This window comes from Dipodomys ordii, unplaced genomic scaffold, assembly GCF_000151885.1.
Source record: "Dipodomys ordii isolate 6190 unplaced genomic scaffold, Dord_2.0 Scaffold45, whole genome shotgun sequence".
Classification (NCBI taxonomy): domain Eukaryota; kingdom Metazoa; phylum Chordata; class Mammalia; order Rodentia; family Heteromyidae; genus Dipodomys; species Dipodomys ordii.
This window is the reverse complement of record NW_012267261.1, coordinates 7,963,699-7,989,895: the sequence shown is the minus strand read 5'-3', so window position 1 is coordinate 7,989,895 and position 26,197 is coordinate 7,963,699. Positions and strand designations below refer to the sequence as shown.

Below are 26,197 nucleotides of genomic sequence, written 5' to 3'. Positions count from 1 at the left end.
TCTAGAAACTTCAGGAGTACCCAGCAGAGCTGAGCCTCCCTTAGTCATTGTCCTGCCCAGGAACACCCAGTGTCCTGGGGAGGGGGGGGTCCTCCCAGCCTCTGGCAGCCCTGTCAGCAGGGAGTCTCAGCCCTTCCCCAGGGAGTCTCAGCCCTTCCCCAGCATTCCTGCCTCTCTCCCCCCCTCTTCAGGCCCTCCTTCCATCCCCAGGGTTGGAAGAAGGTTCTGAGCAAGGTGTTATCTGTGCCAGGAAAGTCTAAGGTTCAGGGCTGGAGCATTTAAACTCAAGGTCTCTCACCTAGATAGAGATGAATGACCTAGGGAATGTTCTGGTAGAAATGGCTCAAGGAAGCTGAGTCAGCTTTATGTCTTTGTCAAGGTGGGGCCTGAGGCCTTGACCAGAGGGCCATTCTCTGGCCTTCCTTTCCCTGTATAAACCTCCATCTCAGGAAGCCATTGATCCTGAGATTCCTGGGAGCCACATTGTCTGGGAGCAAGCGTGTACTTGCAGAGGAGGGTATAGCCTGAGGATTTTGAGCTCCACACTGAAGTGTTGAGGCCAGGAATGGTGATGTATCAGTCAGGAATTGCTTCCTCTGCTTATGTCTCCTTCCCAGGGCCTATGCAACCCTCTCACTACCTAAAGCCTTCCCCTAACCCTCTGCCCCTCCTTACACCCCACAGCTGGAACCTTTTTGTTTTTATTTATTATTATTATTTTTTTTTTGGTCCAGTTGTGGGGCCTGAACTCTGGGCCTGGGCACTGTCCCTCAGCTCTTCAGCTCAAGGCTAGCGTTTGAGCCACAGCGCCACTTCCAGCTGTTTTTCTTTTTGCTTATGTGGTGTTGGGGAATCAAACCCAGGGCCTCATGCATGCAAGGCAAGCGCTCTACCACTGAGCCACCTTCCCAGCCCCCTTCCTTTCTTTTTTCCTGCTCAAGGTTAGTGCTCTACCACTTTGAGCCATATCTCTACTTCCTGGCTTTTTGGTGATTAATTGGAGATAAGAGTCTTAAGTACTTTCCTGCTCAGTTGGCTTCCAACTGAGATTCTCAGATCTCAGCTTCCTGAGCAAATAGGATTATGGAGGTGAGCCACCAGCTCCCAACCGCTTAACTACTCTGGATGTCTGCTTTCTTCTGTGGAAAATTTGAATAAATACTTACTGAGCCTTGTGCTGGTGGCTCACACCTGTAATCCTGGCTACTTAATCTAATTAACCACCAAAAAGTGAGAAACAGGAGCTCCAGCCTTGAGCAAAAATATTCCAAGTAGAAGCTTGATGCTCTGAGTTTAAGCCTCAGTACTGGCACATACACAACAACAGAACGACATTGTTCTTTCTTTACCATGTTCCTGTGCATATGTGTGTATGTGTGCGCACTAATCCTGGGAGTTAAACTCAAGGCCTACATATTATCCTTTAGCTTTTTCCATTCAAGGCTGGTACTGGTACTCTACACTTGAGCCACAGCTCCATTTTGGGCTCTTTGGTGGTTAATTGGAGAGTTTTACAGACTTTCCTGCCAGGCTAGCTTCAAATCACAATCCTCAGATCTCAGCCTCTAGAGTAGGTGGGATTATAAACCTGAACTACCAGCACTCAGTATGATTGTGACTCTTTTTTTTTTCTTTCTTGTAACTCAGGGCCTGGAATCTGTCCCTAAGCCTCTCTGAGCTAGCACTCTACCACTTCAACCATAGCACCACCTCTGGCTTTTTCTGTTTATGTGGTACTGAGGAATCGAACCCAGGGCTTCACACATGCTAGACAAGTACTCTACCACTAAGTCACATTCCCAGTCCTTGACTACAATTTTTTAAAAATACAGCTTCTTGCCAGGCACCAGTGGCTCATGCCTGTAATCCTAGCTACTCAGGAGGCTGAGATCTGAGGATCTATGTTCAAAGCCAGCTGGGGCAGGAAAGTCCATGAGACTCTTATCTCCAATTAACCACCAGAAAACCGGAAGTGGCGCTGTGACTCAAGTGGTAGAGCACTTGCCTTGAGCTGAAAAGCTGAGGGACAGTGCCCAGACCCAGAGTTCAAGCCCCACAACCAACAACAACAACCAAAAAATGCAGCCTGCACTTGATTTCAGTCAAACCCATGTGCTTGGCTAAATCATCATCTACATATGATGGGCTCAAGTGTCAAGAAATCAACCCTCACAGGCCTCTTCTTTTCCTGCCAGGTCTCCTGTCCACCCAGTAAGCTAGGAGCATCAGACAACCACAGCCTTTTTTTCTTTTCTTTTTTTTTTTGGGGGTGGGGGTCTGGTCGTGGGGCCTGAACTTTGGGCCTGGGCACTGTCACTCAGCTCTTCAGCTCAAGGCTAGCACTCTACCACTTGAACCACAGCACCACCTCCGGCTTTTTTTTTCTGCTAATGTGGTGCTGAGGAATCGAACCCAGGGCCTCATGCATGCAAGGCAAGCGCTCTACCACTGAGCCACCTTCCCAGCCCACAACCATAGCCGTGAGTCTCACATCTCTAGAGCTGAGTTCCTGCCAGAGTCCTCAGGCGTTACTGAGCTGGAGACTTTCAGGGAGGAGTGAAAGAGGGAAGGGGAGTTTTGTGTTGGGTCTAGCAAGCCCCAGAGAGCAAGCTGAGGGGGAGGATGAAGGGTGGGGGTGGACCAGAAGCAAAGGGTAGGTAAGACTATGGGAGGGACCACACCTAAGGACGGCTCCTTGGGAGGAGTCTAGAGCCAGCCTAGAGGATCAAATTCCTCCTGAGTGAACTCTGAGACCGGTGGCTCACATCTGCAGCAGGAGAAGGGAGATCCAGCTACTCCAGCTGCCCTCAGTCCCGTCCTGTTTCTCTGGAGAAGTGCTGGGGGGAGCCCCCACCCCACCGCTCTGCCAGGCCCCTTCCTGTCTCTCCTGATCTTCAGTGCCTGTCACAGCCAGTCAGAAAGGAGACAATGGAGCCAGGCCGCACTCAGCTAAAACTTGACCCCAGGTAAGTAAGGGTGACAGGCCTTGGCCTGGGAACCAGTCCCTCTTCCTCCATGCTTCCCTCCTAGAGTCCTTGGTCTGCTAGTGCTCAGAATAAAGGCAGAACTGAACATGCTCTGGCTGCCCTGTAGGTCCTCAGGGAACTGTGGACTGAGCCTGCAAGTGGCTGCTTTGAGGCTTTGCCTTTGCCTCCCCCACTAGACAGAGCTGGAGGCTGCGGAAGGCATTCCCAAGAGCAATACACACAGTCCCTAACCAAATTGAGTTCTCAGGGATGGGAAGGTGGCTTAGTGGTAGAGCATTTGCCTTGCATGCATGAGGCCCTGGGTTCGATTCCTCAGCACCACATAAGCAGAAAAAAAAAAACTGGAAATGGCGCTGTGGCTCAAGTGGTAGAGCGCTAGCCTTGAGCTGAAGAGCTGAGGGACAGCGCCCAGGCCCAGAGTTCAGGCCTACAACTGGACTCCCCCCCCAAAACAAAACAAATTGAGTTCTCTCTCCCATCCCACCCCATTCTTCCCCCCTCCCTCCCCCTCTCTCTCCTTCCTCTCCTTGGTCATGGTGCTTGAACCCAGGGCCTAGGCACTGTCCCTGAGCTCTTTCATCCAATGCTAGCACTCTAACGCTTTGAGCCGCAGCTCCACTTGTGGTTTTTAGTGGTTAATTAGAGATGAGTCTCGTGGCCTTTCCTGCCTAGGCTGGCTTCAAACTTAAGCCTCCTGAGTAGCTAAGATTACTGGCATGCAAAAGCAGTGTCCAGCTCCACTCTTTCTCTTGTTTCTGCTCTTTCTCCCCAACCTGCCCCAGGGCTGGTACCCTGATTGGAATGCTGAGAATTATGAGTACTTTGGTCATGGTAAGTCAGATCTGTTTAGGGCCAATGGGCAAAACACCTTGCACTATTTGGGTCAGTTGTCAGTCTAATCTGACAAGCCATTCCTCAGCCCCAAGGGTTCTGAATCAGGCCGGTGTCTCCCCAGGTACACAGCAGATCTGCTGGAGGTGCTGAGAACCAATTACAGCATCCCATCCGACTGCTTCTCCCACCCACCCACTGCAACCCAGCTCCTGAGAGGTGAGTCACCAGGAGCAGCTAAGGGAGCCTAGGTGAGGTGGTCCTCAGCTGGCCAGCCTGGGGGGTTGGATGACCCAGTGTCCATCATCATTACAGCCTTAAAAGTAAGGCTATGCATAGCCTAGCCCAGGAGATAAACCTAAAGCTGGGGCTCCACAGAGTCTAGCCTCAAGGCACATTCAAATTAGGGCTACTGGAAGTTGGAACATGCTTCAGATTCCAGAGCCTCAAATGGTGTCCAAATGATTCCAGTCCTTTAGGAATCATAGAGCAGCACAGCATCCTCCTTGGAAAAGAGCCTTTGAACTCACTCCAGAGGGGCAGCTGTTGTGAATAAGGGGCTCGACTTGGCTGAATCTGTACAAGTGTTGTCACAGTGCTTGCTCACTGGATCCTATGGCTGAACTACTTTTGAAGGTGAAAAGCTTAGGGTTGGGTGTGGTAGTGCACACTTGTAATCCCAGATGTTCCGGAGGCGGAGAGAGGAGGATTATAGTTCAAGGCTGACCATGCGAGAAAGTGTGAGACCCAACGTGAAAAACTATGAAGCAAAATCAGTACTGCAAAAATAAATAAAATTAAAAAGTGGAAGGCATAGGACAGAACTCAGCTTGTTCTCTGGACACCAAAACCATTAAGAACCAAGTAATCCTACATCTTTCTAGAAAATGTGTGCGTGCGCGCATGCACACAAACACACATGTTGTTTGCTTTCCCACTGTATGGTCAACTAGCTCCAAGATGTTGAAGAGGATCAGTGTCTCTGTGGCACAGCCTTCCCCAGCCATCTCTCACACAGTGGACTTGCTCCTGAGCCCTGGGGCCTTGGGACGCACCATGGCATGCCCTTGGACCATGTCCACCTTCCTTGCAGATGCTCTGAGACAGGGTGCTGCCAACTTCCAGTGTATCAAGAGATGCCTTAATGGTGCCCTGGCACCGCCAGCCAGTGGCTGCCACATCCAGGAAACTCCTGCTTGGAGCTGCCAGCTGGGGGTATGCTCACACCAGCTCCCAGTGTGGAGACAGTTGGGCTTGCCATGCAGGAAGGAGCTCACTGCTGGCCAGGTGAAGAGTGTTATAACAGCTTTCCCAGCCACAGCATCACCAGTGCTCAGGTGGAGACCTGGTCTTACCCAGGGAAGTCATTCTGGTATTGCTTTGCTACAAAATGTGCCAAGAAACACAAAGGCTGATCAAAGGAGGCCGGGGGTCTGCCTGGCTCCAGGGGGAGGAGTGGGATTGGGGAAGCAGGAGGCAGGAAGTGGCGCTGGGGCCGGGGGAGGTCAGGGAATGGGCCAAGGCTTCCCGATTTCCAGACAAGGAGCTGAGATCTGGAAAGACCCAAGGTTACTTTGGCAGCGCAGGAGGTAATTGGATCACTGAGAGGGCTGGGCAGGAAAGGTGGGGCCTGATTTGAGTGAGGCCAGGAGTGTACTTTATCCTGACTGTAGCTGCAGGTGAGGGTTCTCAACAGGGGAGGGGTGTTTTGGGACCATTAATCAGTAAGCTGGTGGACTTTAAGAAGAGCCTGGAAATAGCTGGGCCCTGAGGAGGAAAATAAAGAGTGAGTTGGAAAGTACACGTGCTCCTAAGAAGGAGCAGGCCAAGCAGGTCACTGGTAAATATTTAGACGTGTGCAATTACTCGTGAAACCACTCTGGAGTATTGAGATATATCTGCAGACCTGAGCCTCCTCACTTCAGGAACCCAGCCATTCCCATTGTAGGTGTGTGCCAGGGAGCCAAATCCAAGAATGTAGATTGTGACACTTAACAAGAAAACAGTACAGATCAGGACGGTGAGGAAACACCATTTTGCAGAGGATGACATTTATATAGATTTTTCTTCTTTTGATTTTTGTTTTTGTTCTTGAGACAGTTTCACCATAAAGCTCAGGTTTATCCTCAAATACTAGACAAAAGTTCAAGAGAGACATTGTACAATATGGAGGCACTAGATAATAATGACACGATGCTAATATTCTATTTGAAATATGTTGATGTGAAAAACAAAAAGATAAAACGTGAGGTAATAAATATATTATCCTGAGTTCACCATTCCACCACTTATACATACATCAAAGCATCAAGTATCTAAGCTCCAATAGCTCATGCCTGTAATCCTAACCTACTCAAGAGGCTGAGATACAATGATCATGGTTGGAAGTCAATCTGGGAAAGTCGGTAAAACTCTAGCCAGAAATGGAGCTATGGCTCAAGAAGCAGAAGGCTAGTCTTGAGTAAAGTTTAGTGACAGCATCCAGGCTCTGCGTTTAAGCCGCAGGATTAGCACTCTTCTCAAAAACAAACAAACAAATAAAAAATCAAAATGTACCATGGAAATACTATGCTTTTTTAGTATTTAAAAACTTTGTCAATTAAAAAATGAAGGAGGCCAGGCACTGGTGGTTCATGCATGTAATCCTACCTAACTCAGGAGGCTGAGATCTGAGAATTGCGGTTCAAAGCAGCCTGGGCAGGAAAGTTCCCATGAGAGGGACTTTTCAAAAACCAGAAGTGGCACTGTGGCTCAAGTCTCTCAAGTGAGAAGGTGGATCAGTGGTAGAGCGCTTGCCTTGCATGCATGAGGCCCTAGGTTCGATTCCTCAGCACCACATAAGCAGAAAAAGCTAGAAGTGGCGCTGTGGCTCAAGTGGTAGAGTGCTAGCCTTGAGCTGAAGAGCTGAGGGACAGTGCCCAGGCCCAGAGTTCAGACCCCACGACCAACAGCAACAACAATAACAAAAAGTTGGAGAAAATTTTGAAGGCCCTTCCTTCTTCCTTTTTCCTCTTAGCTCTTTTCTCCATTTCACCCTTCCTTTTCCCCTTTCTTTCTAGGACTTCTGCACTTGAGCCGTACCTTCATCTCTTTATTCTTTATTTTTCAGATAGGGTCTTACTTTTTTTTTTTTTTAACCTGAGTCCAGATCCTCCTGACTAGCCATGTAGCTACAAGGGTCATCTCATGAACTTTTTGCCTGGGCTAGCCCTCAAATCCTTCTGGGCTCTGCCTCCAAGTTGTTATGATAGCAGGTATGAGCCATCATGTCTTAACCCTAACATCCCTTTATAATAAAGGAGTGAAAGCTGGTCGAATCTACGGGAGCAGTATCTGACCTTCAGCTCACTGGAGTCTACCTTCCTCTTCTACTCTAGTATTGGGACCTGTGGAAATCACCCTCACAGTCATCTTGACCTTTCTCGTGCTGGGCTCGATTGCCATCTTCTTGGAGGATGCAGTCTATCTATACAAGAACACCCTTTGCCCCATCAAGAGGAGGACTCTGCTGTGGAGTAGCTCTGCCCCCACGGTGAGGGCCCTGTGGCCATCCTTTGGGAGGGACTGGAAAGAGGCAAGGACCAAGGTGCGAATTCTGCTAAACTGAGCAATTCATATCAGACCAGTTTTCCACTCTGATCACCGCTTCTTTAGAGGGCCAGCAAGCAAAGACATAGAGTTCATCATGCAAGATAGAGACTGGTGGCTCACACCTGTAATGCTACCTACTTAGTAGCCTGAGATCTGAGGATTGTGGTTTGAAGTCAACTCAGGAAAGTAAAACTCTAATGGCCAATTAACCACCAAAAAGCCAGAAGTGGAACTATGGCACCAGCATTGAGAAAAAGGCTCAGAGACAGCACCCAGGCTCTGAGTTCAAGCCCCAGTACAAGAGAGATACAGAATGGGGGGGGGGAGAAAGAGAGAGATATTACATTGCACCCCCCAGTGACCCCACTCCCTCCTCCCCTGCCCCAGTATTGCTGTGAGAAGCAGGCTTCCTTCCTTTTGTTCAAACGGCCAGTACAGAAGACATCTTCCCCAGAGTTATACTCAGCTTTACTCTCTAAAGTAGGCTTTTGAAACTCACCCTACAGCCATTATATGTCTTTGATTTGCCTAATTTAAGTAGTTGATTAAATTAACTAATATAAATGGAGAGGGTAGTGCTGGGGACAGAACCCAGGCTCGTGCACATGTTGTGCACAGGCTCTACCCCTGAGCCATACCCCCAGCTCTACTAACTGTCATTTCTGAGGGGTTTTATTTTGGCCTGACAAGGACACTTGAACTCAGTACCTGATGCGTTTGTTCATTGGCTAGCACTCTACTGAGCCACGCCTCCGACCTCACAGGTGGTGGCTGTGTTCTGCTGTTTTGGTCTCTGGATCCCTCGATCTCTCATGCTCGTGGAAATGGCCATAACCTCGTGAGTGTCTGGTCCCACTCCCAACCCCCCCCCCCCCGCTGACTCCATAGGACCCCTAGAGTCCATGTCTTTGATCCCAGTTGTTTGTGAATCAAGCCTTTCTCAACCTGTGCTAATCAACTTCAGGTTCTCTTGCAGGACACATGATCTGGGCGCCTTCTTCGGCCTTTGGTTCTCAGAGCCCCCAATTCCCTCCTCCTAGTCCCTTGAGTCACATGTCTAGAATACCAACCCCTCTCATCTTTCCCTCAGTGCACCCCCAGTACTTCCCACAGTCTTTCTCTCCTGGGCAGCAAAGGCACTTGACCTTCAGCTGTCCCCTCCCCCCATTCTTGCAATCCCAATCCCAGGTTTTATGCAGTTTGCTTTTACCTGCTCATGACAGTCATGGTGGAAGGCTTTGGGGGCAAGGAGGCACTGGTGAGGACACTGAAGGACACCCCCGTGAGAATCCACACTGGCCCCTGCTGCTGCTGCTGCCCCTGCTGTCCCCACCTCATGCTCACCAGGTGAGGCAGGAGGGCAGGCGTCCTGGGAGTCAGGTGAGCCTCTTCTGGCCCTCTATCCTGGCTTCAAGGCTCTTGGTATTCGGCTTGGCCAGCCCACAGCTGGGCCTTGTGCATGGACACCCAGGCCCGGGGAGCTTAGGAGCTGCTTTCTAAGCTTCAGCTCTCTGCCCTGCAGACTTTAGACACACTGCAAACACTATGTTTTACTTCCTGCTTCTGCCTGTTCTGGTGAGTGGGCTTGAGGCCAATGTTGCTAGTTCTTGCTCAATTAGACAGTCTTCTAGTCTCGGGGTGAGGGGGAAGCAAGGGAGAAGGTGGAGGCTTCCAATGAGCTCAACATTCTGTAGTGTTCCTGAGTTCTCATCCATGAGACAATTTTCGGTGTCTTTGAGGCAGCCCCCAGCCTAAGACCCAGGAGGGATCTGGGAGGTGCTGGAGTGGGTTGATTTGGGGGTCCATGTTGCTAACCTCCTTTCTCCTTCAGAAAGAAACTTCAGCTGCTCATGTTGGGTCCATTCCAATATGCCTTCTTCAAGATAATGCTGGGCCTTGTGGGCCTGTTTCTCATCCCTGATGGCATCTACGACCCAGCAGACGTAAGCCAGGAGAAAGGAGTTGGCCTCCAGAAATGATAGTGGCCAGCATACTTGATGCAGGGGGCGGTAGAAAAGCAGAGGCCTGGAGACTCCAGTGAGGAGAGAGGAAGTGGACTAGATCAAGGCTTTGAGGTTTGGAAGAGGAGAAATGAAAGCTCGCCTCCCTCACTGACTACCTTCTACTCTGCCCCAGATTTCTGAGAAGAGCACAGCTCTGTGGATCAACACTATCCTTGGCGTGTCCACCTTGCTGGCTCTCTGGGCTCTGGCCATTGTTTTCCGTCAGGCCAAGCTGCACCTGGGTGAGCAGAACATAGGAGCCAAATTTGCACTGTTCCAGGTAACTATGCCCTCAAAGAAGGGGGAAAAAAGTTTAATAATAGAGCTTCAAAGAAATGGGACTCAGAAGTGAAATGGAAAAGCCTAAGCTGGGTACCAGTGGCTCATGTCTGTAATCCTAGGAGGCTGAGATCTGAGGATTGTGGTTTGAAGTCATCCTGGGTAGGTAAGTCTGTGAAATTCTCATCTCCAATTAACCACCAAAAATCTGTGGCTCAAGGGGTAGAGCCTTGAGCACAAAAGCTCAGGGATAACACTCAGGCCCTAAGTTCAAACCCCAGTATAAAACAAACAAGCCTAAACGCAAGACTGAGATTCTTTCTCTTCAATTTTGGGTTTCCCTCCCGTGAGAAACCCAAAATGGAAAATGGTCTCCATTCTTCCATTTGTTTGTCTTTCTGTGCTGTCATAGTTCATTATAGCTTCCATTATCACCAAAATACCACAAATCACGTGGAGACTAACAGGAACGTGGAGGCTGGAAGTCCAAAAGGTGCAAGGCGTGCTCCCTCAGAAAGCTGCTGGAGAGAGCCTACCTTGACTCTACTCCTTGGCTTTCCGTGGCCAGCAGGTGCATGACACCACCACCTTCGTGTGTCTTATATTGCTAGGTCTTGTATGTGTGTGCGCACGTGTGTGTTCATGCAGGTCCTGGGGCTTGAACTCAGGCCTAGGCACTCTATCTACTTCCAGATTTTTGGTACTTAATTGGAGGTAAATCTTATAGTTTTCTGCTTGGATTAGCTTCAAATAGTGATCTTCAAATCTATCTCCAGAGTAGTTAGGATTACAGGCATGAGCACCTGGCAAGACTATTTTTATTTTTTTGGTCGGTCGTGGGGCTTGAACTCTGGGCCTGGCACTGTCCCTCAGCTCTTCAGCTCAAGGCGAGCGCTCTACCACTTGAGTCACAGCGCCACTTCCGGTTTCCTGGTGGTTTATTTGAGATAGGAGTCTCACGGTCTCTCCTGCCCGGGCTGGCTTTGAACCGCGATCCTCAGATCTCAGCCTCCTGAGTAGCTAGAATTACAGGCGTGAGCCACCAGCGCCCGGCAAGACCTTATTTTTAAAAACATGGAATGCTTCACGAATCTGTGTGTCATCCCTTGCACGGGGACCACGAACATCTATACTGTTCCAATTTTAGTGTCACTAAAGTGAGCGCTCAGACACTTTATTGGCTAACTGCCCTCCTGTTCTTAAAATGACCTAGGTGAGTTAGCTGCCTTTAATTATCCAGTAAGTGGCAAGGAGTAAGACAAAGAAATAAGTTGTTTTTTGTAAGCAACTCTAATAAAATACTGGTAGAAGATTACAATTTGCCTAAAGATAAAAACGCCTTTAACTTTCAACCAAGTATGAGTTCCAATCTTCTGTAGCTGCACAGATTTAACAGGACTCAAATCTGCACCATGGCTGGCAGGACGCAGGCTCAACACCACCTCTCTCCCCTGTTCTGCAGGTGCTTGTCATCTTGACTGCTCTGCAGCCTTCCATTTTCTCCATCCTGGCCAATGGTGGGCAGATTGCTTGTTCACCTCCCTTTTCCTCTAAAACCAGATCTCAAGGTGAGCTTCTCTGTCAGATGGACCTTGGGACTGAGGTTAGGTCTGTTTGACATTTACTCAGAATATTCAGAAAGGAGTCAAGAAATCAGCATAGAGGTTAACACAGAGAACTGCAAACCCAGTCCTGACAGCCATTTCAAGAAGCCATAGGGTTAGTCCTCCAACTCCTTGGACAAGACTGGATGTGGGTAGATTGGTTAAATGCATGAGAAATAAGCTTCAATGCTAACCTCAGATCATAGAAATTAGAGCCAAGTTCTGATTCTGGCTTTACCATTCATCGTTATCACTTTAGACAATTTAGTATCCCTAGGTCCTAGTTTGGGGAAAACTAGTTAATTCTCAGCTCATAAGCTAGGCTGCAAGAGGGATTCCATCTGCCTCAGGGAGCTTAATCTATGTTGTGTTACGCCCCACATGGCAGTGATGAATTGCCACATCCTCATATTGGAGACTTTCCTGCTGACCGTGTTGACACGAATTTACTACCGAAGGAAAGACTACAAAGCTGGATATGAACCTTTCTCATCTCCAGACCTAGGACTGAACCTCAAAGCCTGAGGTGAATGGCTTGGACAATGGAAGTGATGCTGTACTTCATAGGAGATTTCTGTCACTCAACGTGTTCATTGTCAGCACAAGCTGGCAGGTTACCTTTGAGCACACAGAGGAAGGTAAAACTATGTAATAGGCAGAATCTTGCCCAAGGAAGGGATTTTTAAGTTTTATAATAAACAGGAGGAAGTCTGAAATCTGTAACTGGGCGCACTGCTTCTGAGGGTGACATTAACCCTGAGAGCTTATGTGTGGAAGTCATTTCAGCAGGGGAAAAGTGTATGTGGGAGTGTGCCTGGAATAAGAGCAGTAGTACACTTGGCTGGGCAGAATGGCAGCCCAAGGTCTCAAAGGGGCCAGGCTTTTGGAGAGCAGAGAGGGCACTCTTTCCTTATAGGTGTGTCCCCAGAGGACCAATAACAACAGGCCTGGGAGCTATGGAGACCCTGCTGAATCTTGTGCCAAGCTGCAAAGGAATCACCTGGTAATAGTATCTTAAAGCTTGATTTTGGAAGACAAATTTATGCAAAATCAAAGCCCCAAGTACATAAGTCTTACATACCAGGAAAAGGAACACTAGGTAAAATCATATTGCCTTTATTGGCGAAATGGTACAAGCCAAAATAACTTTGAACAAATTAATAGCAGACAGGAAAATGATACACTGAAGCCTGACTGAGGAAACTTCCACACGCACTCGCACTGGTGATGGGCGAATGCTTATGCCAAGGCCTGCAATTCTTTCTGGCACTCTAGTTTTCTTTTCAGGATCAACACAAAACACCCAACCAATTAATTCTCAGTGTTCAAATAGTCAGTGCCTCCCAAAGGGTGGAAGAACCACTTCCCACCTAAGACAACCTGAGTCACACCACTGTGAAACCTGCTGCTCTTGTTTCCTACCCGTGCTTGAGTACTAACAGGAAACTCTGGCGGACAGAACACTTTTTCATTTGAAGAAAATCCACATTGAATAGTATAATCCCAAGAACAGGTTCTACTCATTTGTTTGGAAAAATAGAAGCTAGGGACTGTCTTTATCCCCTGACCATCTGCTGGATGAGAGAAAACAATCACTGTTATGAGATTGAAAAATATAACTTTAAAAAATACTTATATTGGTAAGCTTTAAAAAAATACCAATAGTCTTTAAAACATTAAGGGAATCTTTTTTAAAAAACTTAAACTGATTTAACCCCTGCTGCATGTATGCTGACAGAAAATCTAGAAGCTATGGCTTTAGGGCATTAAAGAAAAGCAGCAAGCTGATTTGGGAAGATTTTAGATCAGGGGTGTGGAACAGAATAAAAAAGGCAGTGGGCTGTAGGAAGCAAGCTGTCTAGGAGTGATCCAGATGCAGGGGGCTACTCAGTAGGAAGAAGCATGGGGAGGGAGGGCATGCCAAACACTGACAGAGCAGCTATGAGGCCTCGAGGAAAGCAAGAGCAGCTCTGGTTTTGCCTCCATTATCCTGTGAGGAAAGGTCAGATGTCTCTTAGGCGCCCTCATGTCCTTTGCTTCAGGATTTTCAACCTTTTCACAACCCCAACCATCACCCTCAAACCTCTGCAAACCAGGGTGTTTGGCTTTAGCTGCAGCAGTGAGCCATTTCTACTGTTGCACAGTGGCAACCTCTATGCTCCAGTGCTTGTAGCTCAGTGGGTAAACAGCTAAAAAGTTCCGTCCAGACACCGTGTCACAGCCAAAATGTCTCCTCGGCACCAGCTGCAGGGCTTCTGTTTCAGTCTCCTCTTCTCACACAGAGGCTCTGAGGCCAGAGGTCTGCCAGGCTCTTTTGTCTTGGCCATGTCTGGCCCACCCAGGCTGCCTGTTTTCCTGGGTCAGATTCAGAGAAACAGCTCCACAGCCTGAGGTCCCGCAGCCTCCAACAGTATGAACTGCAGATCGCAGGCATGGTCGTAGTGTACACACCACTAACCTCCTTTAACTAGGCACCAATGACCAGCAATGGATCCTTCTATCAGCACCACTGTCTAGCACCTAAGTATCTCACCCTAAAGCCACACTGCAAGTTTTTCAGCCCAAATTGTCTGAAAACATACTAGTGTTGGAAGACAGACAGTAAGCGGGCACAGGTGCCTCCCCCAGCATGGGCACAGATCTTGTCAGCCTAGATGCTCCATCCCAGTGCCCAGCAGGCCACAGCAGCCCACGGACAATACATTTAGAGAAGTGACTGCAGGGAGGGCAGCCACCCTGTGGGCAACTCCCTGCCTTCCAGTACACTTGGGTGAGGGGCACGTTGAGAGAACAAGCAGGTAAATGTATAAACAGCATCACTGCCTTTCTGTACCAGGGAGAATAAGGCAGAAGGAAACAGAGAAGACTGAAGCAGAGAAGCTAAAAATGAGCCATACAAACAGCTGCACACTGTGGGAAAACATTAGCTTCAGCTGCTTCAAAGATAGGATTCCTGACCAAGGCTGCGAGTCAGGTATGACAGGAAAAACAGCACTTCATGAAAAGAGTCAGAAATGAGTTCCCATGGGCCATCAGGACAGGAAGTAGCTCCCCTGTCCCACCCCTCTGCCATGCTCTACCTGTGGCTAAGAGCCTATGTAGTACCACCAGGCAGGCAGTGACACTAACCTCGGGCCCTCAGGCAGACCAGTAGCTTTGACTGACGTTGAGATGTTCACAGTTCACAGGGACAAGAGACAAGAAAGTGGTTTTCTTTGCTGAAAACATTAAAAACTCCACCCCTACAAGGGGTATTTATGAGAGGCAGATGGGTCCTGGACATAAACAGTTTTGCCCTTAATCCAGCTAGGATTACTGATGGTCGGCTAGGTGATGTGACAGGATAGAGGATGCCAGGGGCTTAAAAATTACATCATGCTCAGTAGCAAGGGTTGATTAAGCAGAGCATCCTTCGGGTGGAAATTTAAAGTGCTGAATTCCTCCTGGGCAACTTAACCAAGGAGGTAGGACCACCACCACCAGGCATAGGTAGAATGTGAACCTGTGGCTTTTGGAGGAAAAGGGGAGGGAAGTCCTGCCAATTGCAGCCCTCAGAGAAAAAGATACATTCTAGGAAGTACTGGTTCTAATTATAAAAAGGAGGGGGCGGGGACAAGAAAGGAAGGTGCTTCCTTATGCCTTTGCCTCTATGCTCTGAAGTTTTCATAGTATTCGTGTTCAAAGTACAGACATTTACAAAATCTTCTTTGTATAAAGCTGGGTAATAGCACTGACTTAATCCCGGTAGGAACTGAATCTACAGGGATATATGGGGATTGAGTCTCTTCCACTCCCCCCCCCCCCCAGTTACAGCAGCCCTCAGTGTGCCTTCTTTGGCAGTAAGAGTGACAAGAGCTCCCAAATAACTGGGCAAGAGAAATTTCTGAGAAGATAAACACAGCAGAAAGACTAAAGCTGATGCTATGTAGATTAGTTCCATCCCCATCAGCATCTTCATGGACCCCATTGGGTTCAGCAAGCAACTCCTCAGGGAGTAAAAGTCAGACTCAATCTCCTCCTCCTCACAGCCATGATGACACATACATGTACCAGTAGTTCATTTAGCGGATCTGTAACTAACTCAGTTTGATCTTTTTTCTTTTTCTTTTTTTTTTTTTTAAGGTAACCAAAATTCTGATCTTCCCTCCAAATTCCCCATCAGCATGGCTCATTGCTTGAAGGACTTGGCCAGCCACTTTGCTTGAGAACAGAGGACAAGCGCTACAGTGTGTTAGGAAGAAAAGGCCTCTGGGTATTACACCACTTTCTTCTTCTGCCCACTCCTCAGGGGCAAAAAATTAGTTCTACTTACTATATTTGAAAGGCTAAGTTTTAAAAAAATTAATAAAAATGACAATTTCCCTGTCAAGATCACATGAACATAAACAGTAACGCAAAGTCCTTGGGGAGGGCAGAAAGCTGCGCAACAGGCTTGCGCAGTCAGTCTCCTTGGTATGGGCGACTGGCTCTCAGAGGATGGGCTGTTTTGGTTTCCCCATCCCCAGCTCCTCTTGCCCAGGCTGTCTTTTCCTTTGTAGTTGTCCTTAGGTTTAGTGTTGGGATCAGAACGTGGAATTCAAAAGAGAGCTTCTGAAGGTGATGGGACAGAGGGAGGGAAAGGAAACAAGGGAAGAAAAGTTAGTCGTCTTCATCCTCACTGATATCATAGGCTGCAGCCTTGCGCCTAGAGATATTTGCTGGGGAGGAAGGCGGGGAAGTCTTGCCGGAGAAGGGCCAGCGAAAGGAGGGGGATGGGGAGCGCTCCCGAGTAGGGCTGCTGCTGGGACTCTGCTTGGGACTGATGGCTTGCAGCATCCGGCCTTTCCCTTCTTTCAGCATGTGTTTCTGGGGAGACAAAAGGAAGAGCTAGAAGATTTGTATGGATCATATTAAATCACCACTGGAGACTCCAAATGATCGTGAGTGCCCCCTCCACGGTTCTTTTTTTATTGCCAGGAAGAGCAAGCCCCCAGTCTCACAAATGCCAGGCAAACTCTCTACCACCTCCAGGCCCTGCAACATTAAACATGATGGACTGAGCCACAGCAGGGACACAGCTGTAATTCTAAGCAATTTCCTCGCTAAAGCAATCCATGATATACTATTTAGTTAATGGTTCCCACTTGTTACCCACAGCCACAAAATCCCGGACTTCTATCTCAAGGGAATTTTTTGAGGGCTCCAGGTCAAAACAAAGTAATTAAATCAGGCAAAAGGTTATCTAACCCATTTGGGTACTCTGAAAAGGAAATTTCACATTCTTCCCACATAATCTGTTCTAATATCCAAACACCCTCACAATCAGTTCCTTCCTGATGTTTGAGCTAGGATTATTGGTAAAACAAAAACAAAAACCAAAACAATTCTTCTGCTAATTCTTAATGAGAGAGCTCCTGCTTCACAAGGTTCTGCTGCTGTGCAGTGAAGGCAACTTTCTTTGTTGTTTTTGTTTGCTTGTTGTTTTTTGGTCCTGAGGCTTGAACTCAGGGTCTGGGCGCTGTTCTTCAGCGTTTCAGCCCAAGGCTAGTGCTCTACCACTTGAGCTACAGCACCACTTCCAGTTTTCTTAGTGTTTATTTTAGATAAGAGTCTCACCCATGTTCCTGCCCTGCCCCGGTTGGCTTTGGACGGTGATCCTCAGATCTCAGCCTCCAGAGTAGCTAGGATTACAGGTGTGAGCCACCCGTGTCTGGCTTTCTTTGTACTGTAAAGTTCTCCATTCTTTCCTTTCTTCAGGTAAACGTTTAAAATAGAAGTAATCTGGGCAAGGCCACTCACTTATTTTGTCACTAGATTTCTAAGTGCTGGTAAGCTTACAAAACTATTTAGATAATGTGTGATTTCTTTCGGTAAAGATTTTTTTTTGGCGGATGTGGAGCCTGAACTCTGGGCCTGGGAACTGTCCTTGAGCTTGAAGAGCTCAAGGCCAGTGCTCTAACACTTGAGTCACAGTGCCACTTCTGGCTTTTTCTGCTTATTTGGTGCTGAGGAATCGAACCCAGGGTCTCATGCATAAAAGGCAAGCACTCTACCACTGAGTCACCTTCCCAGACCCTCTGTAAAGATTTTCAAGTACTTTTGAGGGACAGTTGAAGGTAAAGGGAAACAGACAAGATGTCCCCATCTGCTCCAGGGTTCTACTCTTCTTTCCTCAGCACGGGAATTCCTCAAGTTGCCTGGGAGGAAGGAACCTTACCAGTGCTCCTTCTGGACCAAACATTTCCAGGAAACTTCCAATGAATTCTCGGGACTTCTCCTCCCATTTCTGAATGAGATCAATGCTTTTCTCCTCTACCTTCTGAACAAATTCTTTTGACTTCTCCTCCACATCTTTTACTTTCTTCTTTACTTTGTCAACACGCTCCTGCAGGTGGTATTTCTTCTCCTAGGTAAAGAAATAACTGTTTTCACAAATAATACCCATCCTGACCCTCCTGACCAAAAGAGAAAGAAAAAAATGACCATTGACACTTTCCTCATTCTTTAGCATTTTGTTTTGCTTTCATTTACAGTCACAGAAAAGACAGGCTGCAAATGATCATCTTATTCAGATTATTTTAAGATAAAACCAAATCTTGGAATATGAATATGTCCAACATGATCCAAAATGGAGAGTGCGTGCAGTAACAAGATCACTGCCCAACATTATCAAGACTATGACAACTGTAAGAGGTTGAAAGAAGTACTAATCTTTATTTAATTAGTTAATGTATTTATTATACTTGGTTATTCTATGTTGTTAAAGGAGTTGTGTTTTTTGTTTTTCTGTTTTTAGTATTTGGGCATCCATTTACTCATTTTTAAAATAAAGATGATACTCGTTGGTCCTACCAACTTTTCCAAAGGTAATGGAAGTGGTATGATCTCTCTGGAGAAGCATTCTTGGTGCCACTGGCTCATGCCTGTAATTCTAGCAACTCAGGGAGGCTGAGAACTGAGGATCACAGTTCAAAGCCAGCCAGGACAGGAAAGTCCAAGAGACTCTTATCTCTAACTAATCACCAAAAACTGGAAGTGGTACTGTGGCTCGAAGTGGTAGAGCGCTAGCCTTGAGCAAAAAAGCTTAGGTCCTGACTTCAAGCCCCATGACTGACAAAGAAAAAAAAAAAGTAGTCTCCTAATTCTAATTTCCAGATCATAAAGAAGAAAGGGAAAGGCTTCAGCTTAGTTGCACATGTCCCTGGTTTCAATCTCCAACACCAAAATGGAAAAAGAGGAGAAGGAAGATAGAGGAGAAAGAGAAAGAGAAGAGAACAAATACATCTAGGATTTTGTTGTTTTGTGGTGCTGGGGATCAGATCCAGGGCCTTGTATGTGCTAAGCAAGCACTTCTATTACTGAGCTATACTCTCAGCCTCCTTCTCTCCCTCCCTTCTTCCCTTCCTCCCTTTCTTCCTCCCTCCCTTCCTCCCTCCCTTCCTTCCTTCTCTTTTTCGGCAAGGTCTTGCTATGTAACCCAGATTGGTCTTGAACTGGAGATCCTTCTTTCTCAGACTTTTGAGTACTGTGACTAAAGGCATATACCACTAGCAGCATCTTACCATTCTTATAGATTAATTCACTGAGCTAACAGCAGATGAAGAAACACTATTAACTAGTTATGTAGATGATACATTTAGTAACTTTCTCCTTTTTAAATAAATTGAAGTATAACTTTTATACAAAAGATATGGCATGGGGCTGGGAAGGTGGCTCAGTGGTAGGGCGCTTGCCTTGCATGCTCGAGGCCCTGGGTTCGATTCCTCAGCACCACATAAGCAAAAAGAAAAAGAGCCGGAAGTGGCGCTGTGGCTCAAGTGGTAGAGCACTAGCTTTGAGCTGAAGAGCTGAGGGACAGCGCCCAGGCCCAGAGTTCAGGCCCCACTACCGGACCCAAAAATAAATATGGCATTTCTAAAAGGCAACATTAAACAAAGGTAAACTTAAACTTTTGTTGTGTTTTGTTTGATGGTTTCTTTGTGTTTTGAGACAAGGTCTCATTGTGTAGTCCAGGCTGTCCATGAACTTGTATCTCTCCTATCCCTGTCTTCCAAATGCTAAGATAACAGGCATTTACAAACATGCCTGGTTTTAACTTAAGCTTTCAGAAGTCAATTTCTAAAACTTGGGTTCATATGGGGAAACTGCATACAAAATATAGGCTACTATCCATACAGAGAAAGGATCCATAGCTGTTATCAGATTCTTAAAATATCCAATCAAAAAAGTTTCAGGGCTGGGAAGGTGGCTCAGTGGTAGAGTGCTTGCTTTGCATGCATGAGGCCCTGAGTTCGATTCCTCAGCACAACATAAGCAGAAAAATCTGGAAGTGGCACGTGGCTCAAGTGGCAGAACACTAGTCTGGAGCTAAGGAGCTGAGGGACAGAGCCCAGGCCCAGAGCTCAGGCTCCACAACTGACAAAACAAAACAAAACAAGTATCATGCCTATAATCCCAGCTACTCCAGAGATCAAGAGAACTTAAGTTCCAGTCCAATCTAGGCAAAAAAGTAGTGAGACCCCTTCTCAACCAGTAAGCGGGGAGGGGGCACATGCCTATACTACCAGGTACTGGGAGGCAATGGGAGGAAGATCAAGGTCCATGGCTGGCCCAGGCAAAAATTCAAGATCCTACTTGAAAAAATAAATAAAGCCAAAAGGGGTAGGGGTATGGTTTAAGCAGCAGAGTGCTTGAGTTCAAACCCCAGTACCACCAAAGGATAAAAAAAGTTAAGAGCCATTATTTTAAATGTGTTGACATATTTTTTTTGGGGGGGGTCCAGTTGTGGGGCCTGAGTGCTGTCCCTCAGCTCTTCAGCTCAAGGCTAGCGCGCTACCACTTGAGCCACAGTGCCACTTCCGGCTTTTTTCTTTTTGCTTATGTGGTGCTGAGGAATCCAACCCAAGGCCTCAGGCATGCAAGGCAAGCACTCTACCACTGAGCCACCTTCCCAGCCCCTAGTGTATTATATTTTAACCATCTTATTCACTGTCTTTATAACAATATGTTGGTGTTAGAGCCTTAGAACAGAAAGGGCCTCTGTTTAACTCTTTGTGCTCCCTTTAAAGAAGCATTGGGGAATGATAATCACAGCAGACATGACAAGCAAGTTCAGCTCAGATGTAGTGGGAAGCAACAAGTATCATAAGGAACCAAGGTTAGAACTCACATTGATAAAACTGACGTTGAGCTCCTTTGCTGTGTAGCCCCTCTGTAGGTTCCGTCTTGCATACACATCATAGTCTCGGACAATTCGGGTGATGATGTCTGATGTGGAGATACCTTCTGTCCTCTGTGTTGGAGCAAACATGCCTACCTCCAGAATACAAAATGACAAACATTATGAGATTCTGGCATGCTCAGGCAGGACTAAATGCAAACACAGCAGCTCTCCTTTCTATTCCTCAGGAAACACACCTCCATTCCTACTAAGTGAAGGCTACAAAAAATGGCATGCAGAATGAGGGCTAAATCAAGAGCCACAAGTAAGAAAAGGAGGGCCTACATGGCCTCAATATTAAGAAAAGTATTAGAGCTAGGCACTGGTGGCTCACACCTGTAATCCTAGCTACCAGGAGGCTGAGATCTGAGGATAGAGGTTCAAAGCCAGCCACCGCAAAAAAATCTGTGAGACTCTTATCTCCAATACACCACCAGAAAACCGGAAGTAGTGCTGTGGCTCAAGAGTAGAGCACTCGCCTTAAGCTGAAGAGCTGGCAGACAGCACCCAGACCTAGAGTTCAAGCCCCATGACTGACAAAAGAAAAGAAAGGGAAAGAAAAGAAAAAAAAAGGAAAGAAGAGAAAAGAAAAGTACTGGGCTGGAAAAGAGTTCCCTAAAATTTCAGAGATATATCAAAATTTAAATCCAGAACTGATGGATGTCAGAACTATGTTACCTATACAGTTACCCAAAGTATGACCAGGGGATGATGAATTTTTCAATGTACAAATTTCCCTCTGTGAAGTAGCAATATGCCTGAATCTCTATAGCTGCCCAAGACCTCATACATGAAGATGGACGTAAGCTTACTCACCCGCTTCCTTGATGTGCTTATAAACATCATCACTCCCAGCAGAAGAGTATGGGATGTCATCATGGGCTACGAAATCAATCTGACAACAAGGAGACATTTCAAACCTGGGAAACTGCCAGTCAGGAAGATCCCTAAGCTGGGCCCTGGTGGCTCATACCTGTAATCTACTAAAAATCACCATTCGAAGCTAGCTGAGGCAAAAAAAAAAAAAGTCTGTGAGACTCTTATCTCCATTTAATCACCAAAAAGCCAAAAGTGGAGCTGTGGCTCAAGTGACAGAACACTAGCCTTGAGCAAAACAGCTAAAAGACAATGCCCAGGCCCTGAGTTCAAGCCCAAGTACCAGCACCAAAAACAAATAAAAGGCTCCAAGTATGTGGAGGTATAATGATGAAATCCCCTCAATATAAATAGTGTAAAATAATGGTAATAATAATAATAACAATAGTAATAGCAACTCTGTAAATATTCTCAAAGTACAATAAGCAGAGGCTAGGCCTCAGATGGATGTTATCTCCTTTTGCTCACAAATTCCATGATCTATTCACAAAACCATCCAACAAAACTTATCAATTTTAACTCTGAAGATAGCCAGTTTCTCTTCTAGATATTTCTCCCTGAATACTAGAAATGTTAGCCCCTCTCTGTGTGCCAGTATAAATGCTGTGACCAATAAGACAAGAGGAATAATAGGTGGAACCCAGGAAAGGAGGAACTCTCCACAGCCTCCTGGATCTATAAGGATTGGTCAAATTAAAGGTTCCATAAATATTATATGTGTCAACTGGTTCTCTCAGCTCATAAAAAAAGGCAAAATATAAAAACAGAAACCAAGAGCTTTCTTACTACATAAATACATTTATCCTAAAAACAAACAAACCCAGAGCTCTGTAAGGACTTTTAGTTTCAGTATTTATTATCTATGACTCTAAATACCTGTTGCAAGAGTGGAAAGAGATTAGTGGCACTGGTTTACCAGATTTCCAGTGCCAAGGTTTAAATACTGGGCCTTAAACTTAGGCTTGTTTGCTCAGCTGGTACTCTACCACTTAAGCCATACCTCCAGCCTTGGCTTTTTCTTGGTTATTTTAAAGATGGAGTGTAGAAGACTTAGATGTGAGCCACTTTTGCCTGGCTTCAATCATTTTTTTTTTTGAGAGACACAGTATAACTCACTTACTCCCCCCCAAAATCTATAGGGCTTTGCTGATATAATTACCAATACCACTATTCACAACTTACAGAAGCCACTGCAGTGTGAAGCATGTTCACATCTCAAATACCCATGAACAATCTGTCGGGGTCCAAAGGCAGCAAAGTAAAGAACGGTAGGCAAGGGTGAGAATGCTGAAAGGAGTGGTACTGATCAAGCTATACTGTATTAACAAACTGCTTTGTTAAACAGCAACTCCTTTGTACAACGACTTGGAGATCATTTCAGAAAGTGCCTATATAACAAAACGGAATAAGAAAGGATGATAGGCAAGGCATGTGCGAAATATACTGCTCACAAGGGGAGAAGAGAAGTCAGTAGTTCCCCATGCATCCACTTCTGCCAGGGCCTGCCTCTTTGCATTGTTCAAAACAGTGTTGTCCATCACTCTTGGCGCCATGACTGTTAATTGTTGGTGGGGAAAACCAAAGACCCAGAAAAGGTATATTAAATACCCAAAGACCCCCTAGCTTCAGGCCTACCCAAGTATTATTTTAGAAGCACTTTGTGGGCTGGCAAAGTGGCTTAGTGGTAGAGTACTTGCCTCGAGTGCATGAAGCCCTGGGTTTGATTCCTCAGTACCACACAAACAGAAAAAACTGGAAAAGGTGCTGTGGTTCAAGCATTAGAGTGCCAGCCTTGAGCGAAAGAAGCTCAGAGACAGTGCCCAGGCCCTGAGGTCAAGCCCCAGGACTAGCAAAAAAAAGAAGCACTTTGGCTACTTTTGTTTCTTTCTGCTTTACTAAACAATTCTCCAACTTTCACATAGCCCTGCAAAGAACTGGTGAAACACTTGCTGCTTCTTGAGCTGAGGGCCTCCAACCCGGCTGAACTCCATTTCCTCTTTTATGTTTTTTTTTTTTTTTTATAGGACATGTGTTGCTCTAATGTGGGGGAATTCAAAGGAAGAAAGGGGTTTTACAATGATTATTCCTTGAGTAAAAGAGCAATGCCACTGATTTCTGAACCCATACAGTTTCTAGAACGAAATCAAAGCCCTGAAACAGAACTTCAGTTGATCTAAGTCTCTGCTAATCTTTCCTGAAATGTGAACTGCTGAGAGCACAGTGAGGGTTGTGGTTATTCTAAAGAGACTGATACACTCTAAGGAGACCCACACAGAGTATTGAAAAGTAATTTTGGAATTGACAGTTCAATTCTGGCTCTGCTAATGGTACAACCTGAGCCTTATTCTTCGTATATATAAAGTAGAAACAAAATCACACTACAAGATTGTTATGGAGAGCAAATGGACTTATTAATGGTTATAAAAGTGCTTATAAACCATTAGCCATCATATAAATGTTGGGATGATTGCTAGTGTTCATAATAATCACTGCTATAACCTACGTGATATAAAACCTATATAGAAGGCACAAGGAAAACACAACTATGGAAAAAGCCTTTACATACTGAGGGGACTCTAGACATGGATGGGGATTTATGGCCAGCTGCTTACCCGGTGTTCTGCCAGGAACTCAGGCGTCAGGGTCCAGGGGGCATTCCTCACCACCTCATCCACATAGCGGCAGTGCTGCACTGCATCATAGCGTTCATTTTCATTCATCACTGTGAAGCCTTTGAAGTTGTGTGTCAGCTCATCACTGCAGACTGGGTTCACATAATCATAAAATCATAAAATCCTCTGTTTATCCCTTCTCAGTCATCCATCTTCTCCCACTTCCGAGGCCAATAACCAACCTCCCCAATGGAAGAAAACTGGCTATTATTCAGTCTGGGTAGCAGTGCTTTCCTAATCCTAGCCCCACCTATGGGAGCAGCATCCACTCAATATTTTTTTCTTTTTTCTTTTTAGGTCTGAGACCAGAACTCGAACTTAGTACCTACCACCTTCACTCATTGGCTAGTGCTCTACTTTCTGTCTAACACTCACTCAATCTTATGTTCACACTTTGGAGAAGACGGGGTACCAGAGAAGACTAAGATCTTTGCTAAAATGAACCTGCACACTCATGTCAATTAAGGTTTTTAAAATGTTCTCCCATTTAATTTTTATAAGAACCATATTAACTAGTATACTGTGGTGGATTAAAAAATGATTAATGGAAATCTAGAGTAAATGCTGTTCTTGAGTAGGAATCAGGATCAGTGTTGCTCCAGTTAACTGACAGCAGAAAGTCAGTTAACATGACAGAAATACTGGATATTTCAGGTTATTGAGTCTGCAGCTCAGGCTGAGGATGGAGACCATGTAGACTTGACATTTTATACATCCTCCATTGAAAAACATGCACAAGGGCCATGTGCTCAGGTGACATAGAGAGGAGAGAGCCAAAGACCACTGGGGAGCACCTAGTTGTCAGGCATTGTCTTACCTCCCACAATGAGATATGTATTAGGGAAAAGGTTCTTGGCTTGCATCAGAGCCCGGGCATGACCAGAATGAAACAAGTCAAATATTCCATCTGCATAAACTCTCACAGGCCGCTCACCTAAATTCAAATGGAAGAATTCATCACAAAAATACATGTATTTGCAACAGATAAAAATGGAACTTGTGAATGTGCCATCCCTACATACCCCTCTCAGGGTATTCAAGCTAATTGGGCAAGTAAGTTGACACTGAGAAAAACAATATCACAATCTTCCCTGACACACTCTATTCACATTATCCATCATCTCCATTAATTGGTCTGCTTGAATCAAAACATCTCAATCTTGGGATATATTTTATATATTATTTATTATAGATAATTGCTTTTAGATATAGTTATATAAGTTTATAAAATAGTAATAATATAATAACTACTATATAATTGCTTATATAAACTATTGTAACAGCTTACTCTCTCCATTTCAGTCTGCCTTGATTACTAATAACCAGTGTTTTCCTTTGAAAATAAAACTCTCTACTACTGGCTAGATTCAGAAGTGATACAGGGGCTACAACTGAAAAGGAAGGAGGGTGAGCACATAGGTAGACCAACTAGTTACCAAGCACTGCCTATCATTCTCTGGATCACACTTCAATGCTCACAATGTGATAACCAAGTTCCTTAAAGTATTTTTCCTTTCTAATAAAAAACATGTTACATTTTCTTAATTTAAAATGGATATACTAAGTACTTATATTCATACAGAAATATTTTAGGACTTTCATTACAGCTTTTCCTCTCTCCATTAATGGAAACTAAAATGAATGCCAACTTTTTTTTTGTGGTAGTGAAAAAGAAGCCAGGAAATTGTCTACTGGGCTATAAAAATGAATTCCAAAGCCAAATAAACACATAATATTCTTTAAGCTTCAAATGATAAATCTAAGGAGTACAAGTCATTATTTCTACTATGTGAATAAAGGAAGTTATTTCACTGTGGCAATAGAAAAATAGCAGTAGGAACATCTCTTTCATGCTGGGAAAGAATAACCAGAGCCACAACAGACAGACAAATCTAAAAGTGGTGAAAAGATACATCTTCCTCCTGTCTTAGGAGCTATAAATCAAACAAGAGGTTTCAGGAACTTTTAGACTTTTCAAATAGTTTTATCTATATGGAGCTCTTTTTTTTTTTTTGGTCGGTGGTGGGGCTTGAACTCTGGGCCTGGGCGCTGTACCTCAGCTCTTCAGCTTAAGGCTAGCGCTCTACCACTTGAGCCACAGCACCACTTCCGGTTTTCTGGTGGTTTATTGGAGATAGGAGTCTCACGGTCTCTC

The 26,197-nt window shown here is 45.7% G+C and overlaps 2 protein-coding genes across 6 annotated transcripts in view; one reads left to right on the top strand and one right to left on the bottom strand.

Annotated features, from left to right (window-relative positions):
• Window positions 1–2,915: 2,915 nt before the first annotated feature.
• On the top strand, window positions 2,916–11,834 carry Slc51a (solute carrier family 51, alpha subunit). Its single transcript, XM_013019457.1, has 9 exons — window positions 2,916–2,966; window positions 3,943–4,037; window positions 7,196–7,350; window positions 8,174–8,247; window positions 8,598–8,756; window positions 9,241–9,352; window positions 9,546–9,692; window positions 11,154–11,259; window positions 11,684–11,834. The coding sequence occupies exons 1-9, from the start codon at window positions 2,929–2,931 to the stop codon at window positions 11,818–11,820; spliced, it is 1,023 nt and encodes a 340-aa protein (XP_012874911.1). The 5' UTR covers window positions 2,916–2,928; the 3' UTR covers window positions 11,821–11,834.
• Window positions 11,835–12,395: 561 nt separating this feature from the next.
• Pcyt1a (phosphate cytidylyltransferase 1, choline, alpha) overlaps window positions 12,396–26,197 on the bottom strand; it is a 54,444-nt gene continuing 40,642 nt past the window's right edge. For all 5 annotated transcript variants that reach the window (XM_013019452.1, XM_013019455.1, XM_013019453.1 and 2 more), the window contains exons 4-9: window positions 24,860–24,976; window positions 23,983–24,134; window positions 21,311–21,389; window positions 20,444–20,586; window positions 17,492–17,680; window positions 12,396–16,140 (exon numbers count right to left, since the gene is read on the bottom strand). In XM_013019452.1, coding sequence (XP_012874906.1) covers window positions 15,934–16,140; window positions 17,492–17,680; window positions 20,444–20,586; window positions 21,311–21,389; window positions 23,983–24,134; window positions 24,860–24,976 — 887 coding nt within the window. In that variant the 3' untranslated portion in view covers window positions 12,396–15,933. The remainder of the gene's footprint in view (window positions 16,141–17,491; window positions 17,681–20,443; window positions 20,587–21,310; window positions 21,390–23,982; window positions 24,135–24,859; window positions 24,977–26,197) is intronic.

Excerpts from the sequence above, each read along its gene's own strand:
- Slc51a (XM_013019457.1), top strand. The coding sequence starts at position 2,929 with ATGGAGCCAGGCCGCACTCAGCTAAAACTTGACCCCAG. Across the intron at positions 4,038-7,195 it reads TGCAACCCAGCTCCTGAGAG|TATTGGGACCTGTGGAAATC; the intron begins GTGAGTCACCAG and ends CTTCTACTCTAG. Across the intron at positions 9,353-9,545 it reads GCATCTACGACCCAGCAGAC|ATTTCTGAGAAGAGCACAGC; the intron begins GTAAGCCAGGAG and ends ACTCTGCCCCAG.